This window comes from Notothenia coriiceps, unplaced genomic scaffold, assembly GCF_000735185.1.
Source record: "Notothenia coriiceps isolate Sejong01 unplaced genomic scaffold, NC01 NC01_scaffold00031174, whole genome shotgun sequence".
In the NCBI taxonomy this organism is placed as follows: Eukaryota; Metazoa; Chordata; class Actinopteri; order Perciformes; family Nototheniidae; genus Notothenia; species Notothenia coriiceps.
In genome coordinates this window covers 27463-34003 of record NW_011363875.1, presented here as the reverse complement: position 1 = coordinate 34003, position 6541 = coordinate 27463, and the positions used below count along the sequence as shown (strand labels likewise).

At 38.9% G+C, this 6541-nt stretch overlaps 1 protein-coding gene across 2 annotated transcripts; it reads left to right on the top strand.

Annotated features, from left to right (window-relative positions):
* Positions 1-319: 319 nt before the first annotated feature.
* Positions 320-6086, top strand: LOC104959861 (dpy-19 like 4). Of its 2 annotated transcripts, XM_010787775.1 has the most exons (11): positions 320-476; positions 603-704; positions 837-910; positions 1051-1209; positions 1668-1787; positions 1886-2006; positions 2188-2244; positions 2389-2471; positions 2556-2688; positions 3735-3893; positions 4958-6086. In XM_010787775.1, exons 1-11 carry the CDS (start codon positions 345-347, stop codon positions 5120-5122), a joined length of 1305 nt encoding a protein of 434 aa, XP_010786077.1. In that variant the 5' UTR covers positions 320-344; the 3' UTR covers positions 5123-6086. The 2 variants fall into 2 exon arrangements, with proteins under 2 accessions (XP_010786077.1, XP_010786078.1); XM_010787776.1 differs by lacking the exon at positions 3735-3893.
* The last annotated feature ends 455 nt before the right edge of the window (positions 6087-6541 follow it).

Here is a 6541-nt window from a genome sequence, read left to right as displayed (position 1 = left end):
TTCTCATGAACTAATTTTAGTTCCGGCTCTTTTTGGTGTGAACGCGACATTTCGGAACTATATCGGAACTAAAGTGGGAAAAGTACTCCGGTGTGAACGCGGCTATGGAGACATGTCCCAGTAAAGGAACTAAATACAAACATGAACTTGAACAAAAAAGTTCATATTTAAAAAATAAAAATATGAATGAGCATTATCTTTCCTCTTTAATATTTTACAAGAACAAGTGTGTCTTCTCAAATATAACTTTGTTGTGGCCATAATTATGCTTATTGACACTTTGCCTTTTCCTTTGTTTCTCTTCTCATTGTCTCTCTCTTCTCCTCTCCATATGGGATGTATAGATGGCAGAGATCCACATGGTGTACGTCAGCGCTTTGCTCCTGGCCTTCTTTTCACAGTTTCAGAACGCAGGCCTCCTCAGCTCGCCGCTGGTCAGCCTCCTGATTGGCACATGGGTTGCCAGGAACTACCAGGTAGAGTTAGCTGCTCCTTCACATCAGAACAAAAGAAAACTGAGAAAGATTTTCTTTTGTATTCGCCAAGCTGCAGTTGAAACAGGTGAGTAACACCATCTCAATGCTTTGTTCTGCTTTTTGCAGCAAAAGATGAAGACGGGCCCTTTTCTGTCCAGAGTGATGAAGCTCTTCGTATATTTCCACCTAGTCTTTACCACAGGGATCACCTTCAGTTATCTGGTCAAGGTAAAATCAACCACAATATCATGTAATTGATCCATTTCAACTCAAATAGCATTCTTTTTTATACATACTTTTTAGTGATTATCTTTGATTGTATAAAACTGTTGGTTTATCACCATTGTTTATCTTATACAGAAAGTCGTTCAAGGAGATGAGAGTGACTTCTTCTTGAAATTCCTTGAAGTCAAATTTGGGCTCAACACAACGACGTGAGTCACAGCTCTTACATGAAATGTTACAATATAGGCTTACACAAAGCTCTGTCTATCCATATTTAGGTTTGTTTCCTGTCAGTATAATCGTATCCAATGTAATCTAATTGCAATATTTTCTTTTCCTTCTTTGTCAGTGACTTTATCACCAATTTCCTCCTGTGCCAAGAGAGTTTCCAGGTCCCGGGTCAGGACTTATTTCTGCGCCTGACGCAGGCCTCAGTCCTTCCCTTCTACTTACTGGTGCTCACTGTGTGCCTGCTGTCCACCCTTCAGACCATTTACAGGAGACTCAGGTTAGAGATTTGTACAGAAACACTGTGCATGAGGCTCATCATGGGTGTATTTAAAAAAATTACATTTACAGAGCTGCTGATCAAAATGAATACCAGCTACACATTCCTGACCCGCCAGCTCATAGCGTATTCAGGATTATAAAAATGATTTCAACAATAATGTAGCTCGGGTTAGAACCTATCCGTAATCATGACACCCACTGCCCATTATTGCTTATTATTTGTGTACTTAAGACTTTGCTATATATTTTTTTCTGTGTACTTAAGTTTGTTTCATTTGTTCGTTTCAATGTTTTTTGTGTTTTTTTATTATTTTATTCACAGAATTTCAGAAATGTAAACTGCAACGTGTAATTTGAATGATTTATTAATGAGCTGAACACAAGCAGTAGGTGCAGATTATCGGACACTAATTCTACAAATGTCAATGTTTCTGTACAACATTACATTTAATACAGTGGGCTGCCGATGAAAACCAACCTCAAACTTGAAGATGGGCGAATAGGAGAGCAGCCCGAGGTCATCTATCATGTTTTTCACACGTTGATTTTTGGAGGCCTGGCTCTTCTGTTTGATGGGTATGTTGATCATTTGGAATCCTAACATGTTTCTTAAAATATATCATTGTTAAATTGTAATGACACAACAGCACATTGACTGTTTGTCTTTCACTCAGGATGAAATATTTATGGACCCCGTACGTCTGCATGTTCACAGCGTTCGGTGTGTGTTCTCCGGAACTCTGGATGACTGTGTTTAGGTGGCTCAAACTCAAGTCCATCCACCCTGTAGTTCTGGTGAGCCTTTTTTAGTTTTAACAGCAACCTTTCTTAGTAATATTATTATTATTATTATTTTGGATTTTCTCCTGCTAAATACCCTCAAAAGGGCGTTTAAGTTGCATCAATAACTTGCCACATTGTGTTGCTTCCTTTAAGGTATTATTATAAGTTGTTAATGGTTGCTTATGCCCTCTAGTCTCTCATCCTGAGCACAGCGGTTCCTACCATCATTGGTTTCAGTTTGTGGAGAGAGGTGAGATTTTCAGCTTTTTTAAGCTCTTTATTAAGCGTCTTTGAGCATTAGGAAAAGCGCTATAAAAATCTCATGTATTATTATTTATGTCAAATATTTAAAGAAGCATACATGGCCTTACACTGCTCTTTCTCCTTTCTGCAGTACTGCCCTCGTGTCTTAGCAGAGCTGTCAGAAGTGCAGGAGTTTTACGATCCAGATAAAGTGGAGCTGATCAGCTGGATCAAGTGAGTCCTTATATCTTTCTGTATTTTTAAATATATCTCTTAAGTCTTTATTGTGGCGGTTAACTACCTCTTGCTGTCATGCAGGTCACAGGCTCCAGCAGCGGCGGTCTTTGCCGGCAGCCCTCAGCTGTTGGGAACCGTGAAGTTGTGTTCAGGTGCAACCGTGACCAGTTTACCGCTTTATACAGATATCAAGCTGCTGAGGAGGACTGAAGACGTGAGTGAGATGAAATATTTATTCTGAAGGAAAATAAACTAAAGGAGAACATAGATTCAGATGCAGTGGCGTAACTATCAACGTTGCACCGGGGCCCAGAGCGGGCCAGGGGCCCATGCAAAAATAAATCAAAAATATGGCATTGACCGGTTCGCGCAGTCTTCAAAGTAACCAAGCAACCTAAATGAATTTGTCTGTCCAATAACCTTGCTCCCTCTCATGTCATGTGATACCTTGCGTGACGAGCGAACCGTTTAATCAACCTGTACTGTACTGTAGCTGTAGCAGCAAGTTCGGTAGCATTATAAAAAATGTAATAGCTTGCATTTATAATGTACAGCAAACCAAAGCACAAGAGTGGCGCTCAAAAGAGAAAGGACAAGAGAGAACAAGGAGATGTAACAGCTAAACTGACTAAATTAGACAGTTTTTTTGGTCATACATCGTCCTCGAAATCGAGCGCTAATGTTAGCAATGTTGACGTGCAGCGGCAGCCGGATCCGGAGGCTAACGATAGCTCATGTGCCTCACCATCATCACTGCCATCTAGCTCCACAAGTGAAGCTGTATCCGTGGCCGTAGCTGTGCAACCTTCTTCGCCAGCCAGCCAGGAGGAGAGGCTGTATTTGGCTGTGCCAGGCGGTGGTCCAACAGTTCCCCCAAGGGCCCCAACCGATAGGGGACTCTATGGCGCTATTGAGACCCCCGACGCCAAGATCACAAGCTATATTATAGCAACCGGTCTATGTAGGCCTACCGGCCCATTCCCCAGAGACAAACATCAAGGAAACAGGTTTAATCCTCTTCTTAGTTCGCTGTGCCGTTGTCAGGCTGTGGTGGTCTGAGGCCAGGGCAGGCTGTTGTTGATAGCCTACATGTAGCGCTTCTGAGTGGTTGTGTATGTCCTTGCGTGTGTGAGCGCATCAGTGTGCGCTTATGTTTGGGGTGATGGGGGGGCCCTAAACAATATTTGCACCAGGGCCAATCACAACCTTGTTACGCTACTGTTCAGATGAGTTAAGTAACGACCATTGTTTTTCTTGCAGACTTACCAGGTGTATGCAATGAGATCTGCAGAGGACATTTATAAGATTCTGACTTCTCAGAAGGCTAACTATGTGATCATCGAAGAGTCCATTTGTAACGAGCTGAGTGTTAATAAAGACTGTAGGATCAAAGATCTGCTTGATATTTCCAATGGACACGTGAGTTACAGTATGAACTTATTATTTTACCACCAGCTGCAGATCCCCCTCTGTTTATCTAGTAATGCTGTTGCCATGAGTTGAAAAGAGCAAAACACCAAAATCTGAATTGTGAGGTTTTCATTCACAGAAAAAAAGTGCTATTTTCTTTTCTTTGTGTTGCTCTTGTCCATTACTAAGAGACATTTAAATACTACAATTGTAAATTGCACTGTATATCTAGATATTGAATAGACAAACACAGTTTAAGGGAATAGCTTGGAAATGAGCTGGGCGTTAGATATTTATTCATTTATTTTAAGAGGGACAGTGCACATTAATCAACATTTCTGTAAATGTGCCAGAGTTAGCCAAGAGGCTATTTTTCTTCTGTAGTCCCTGGACAACGATGATGGAATTGATTCCACTCTCATGACCGATTGTTAAATATATAGCTTCCAATGGTAGACAGTTAGCTTAGCATAACATTTGGAATCCGGGATGAACGGCTAGCCTGACCCTGTCAAACAAGAACAAAATTAGCACATCTAAAGCTAACCAAAATATATATATTTTGTTTATTTTATGCAAAAAAAAAACCATATAAATGTAATATTTTGTAGTTGCTACGGGGTTTATAAACTGGAATTATTCTTGGCTGGAAGCAGTTATTTCTTTATTACAGCTAAGCAATTTTTTTTCAAACGCTGAGCTAATTCAATTCAAATTCAATTGAAAGGTTTTATTGTCATATGCACAAAGCTACAGTGTAGAAATGGCAATGGAATTCTTCTGACCTGAGCTCCTCCAACAATGCAACATATATAATAAAATACAAAAAGCTAAGCTAACTGAAGCTTCATATTTACATTTGAGGCATAGGAGTGTTATCAATCTTCTAAGTCTTGGCTAGAAAGTAAATAGGTATGTCACCCGACATGTCAATCTCTTTAAATGCATGTTCAATATGGATACATATAGTTAATAACAATGCAGGAATTATTATAAATACAGCTTGTGTATTCTGAGATATGTCATGTTTTTAAGGAAGTCATTAACATCCCATATTATCTTGTGTGATTCAGGTGGTTTATGACAAAGGAGAGGTTTACTCGTTCTCCAAGCACGGAAGATTCTGCCAAGAGATAAAGATGAACTACTCGCCTTACACCAACTACTTTACCCGGGTCTTCTGGAACCGCTCGTACCACGTGTACAAAGTGAACTCTGTCATCTCCTTTCAGTACTGAGAGCAGCTCCACCTTCCTGCTGAGACTCAACTGAGCCTGACTCTGCCCTTCTCCAGTGTTCCTTGTCCAAAAAACAAAGGACTCTGGGAAAATGTCTTATCACTGGTACTTTCCACATCCTGGCGATGGTGATGATGCAAATTCAGACATACATATTGTCCTGGTTTTGGCCTACGCATTGTTAAAATCAACATGAAATGTCTCATTTTAGGATAAAATATGCCATCAATCAAGCCATGTGTTACTGCAATGTATTTAATGAAGGGAGAGTTTAATATGTGAGTTGTGTGCTCACGTTGTACAGAAGCTGAGAGCAGGTGTGGTTGATGAGATTTTGCAAAAGGGAAGTGATAAAGTAAAAGTGAGCAATGTTAAAGAACATTAGCCCGTGAATATATATTTGCAGCTCGTTAGCAAACCTTAGGAAGATGAAAAAGTTGTGATATCACATTTGAAGTGTAAAGCTGCTTCAAAGAAAAGAAAGATGAACAATTGTGGAGAGACAGTTTGTTTTTAATGTGTCTTATGTGCTCTGCTTTTCCCATTTTAAACAGGCTTTCTTTTCAAATCCCCCTCGTTTTATGTGAACTCATATTTTGATTGATTGAACATGCATGGACAAAGGCACAACATGTGTGAACTTTCTTCCAGCCTTAAAGTGAAGTGGATGCTGGTTCTGAAAATACTCATTTCCAACGCTTTGTGTCATCATACTCTTCATCTGGATGCCTTATTTTGAGATGTATGACCTGACTGACTGTTTACCCATCACAGTTTAAGTTAAGCCTCAGCCTGACCATTTCACCTCCTCTGGTTCTTACCTAAAGTATTTGGTGGTTATTTCCTCTGATGCAATAATGCAATTCGTACCAATGACTGTCCCTCTGCAAAAGGCCTAGCAGTAAATATTAGTTGTTTTTTTGGATTATGGAAAATAAAGTGTGTATGAGTTGTTAAATACAAAGCTGATCTCTACAGTCTGTTGCCCTATTTTTGGATAGTTTCTATAATGATTTTTATAAGTTAATATGATGGTCCCTTTTTCATGCAAATTGGAATGAATAGGGAATTAAAAAATAACTTTTTTATAGAATAAATGTTCACCTCTAATGTGTATTTATGTGTATCACATTTGATTGTCCATGTAGTTTATTAATTTACTACTTAATTGTATATAACGAATGAATTCATATTATAGTATTATATTACTCAATTTTCTTAAAAAAAAAACACATCTTAAATGAGTGTTCGATAAGGCCTCAGACAAAATATTATAATTCCCCAAAAGTGATTCAGTAATATCTGTGCAAGCAAGGGATAATCAAATAATTAAATGTAGTGAAGTAACGATAAAAGTATTATAAATGAAGAATGCTAGACTAAACTAAAAAGTAAATCTAAATTGAACTATAAGTACAA

Excerpts from the sequence above, each read along its gene's own strand:
- LOC104959861 (XM_010787775.1), top strand. The coding sequence starts at position 345 with ATGGCAGAGATCCACATGGTGTACGTCAGCGCTTTGCTCCTGGCCTTC. Across the intron at positions 705-836 it reads CCTTCAGTTATCTGGTCAAG|AAAGTCGTTCAAGGAGATGA; the intron begins GTAAAATCAACC and ends TATCTTATACAG. Across the intron at positions 2,245-2,388 it reads GTTTCAGTTTGTGGAGAGAG|TACTGCCCTCGTGTCTTAGC; the intron begins GTGAGATTTTCA and ends TCCTTTCTGCAG.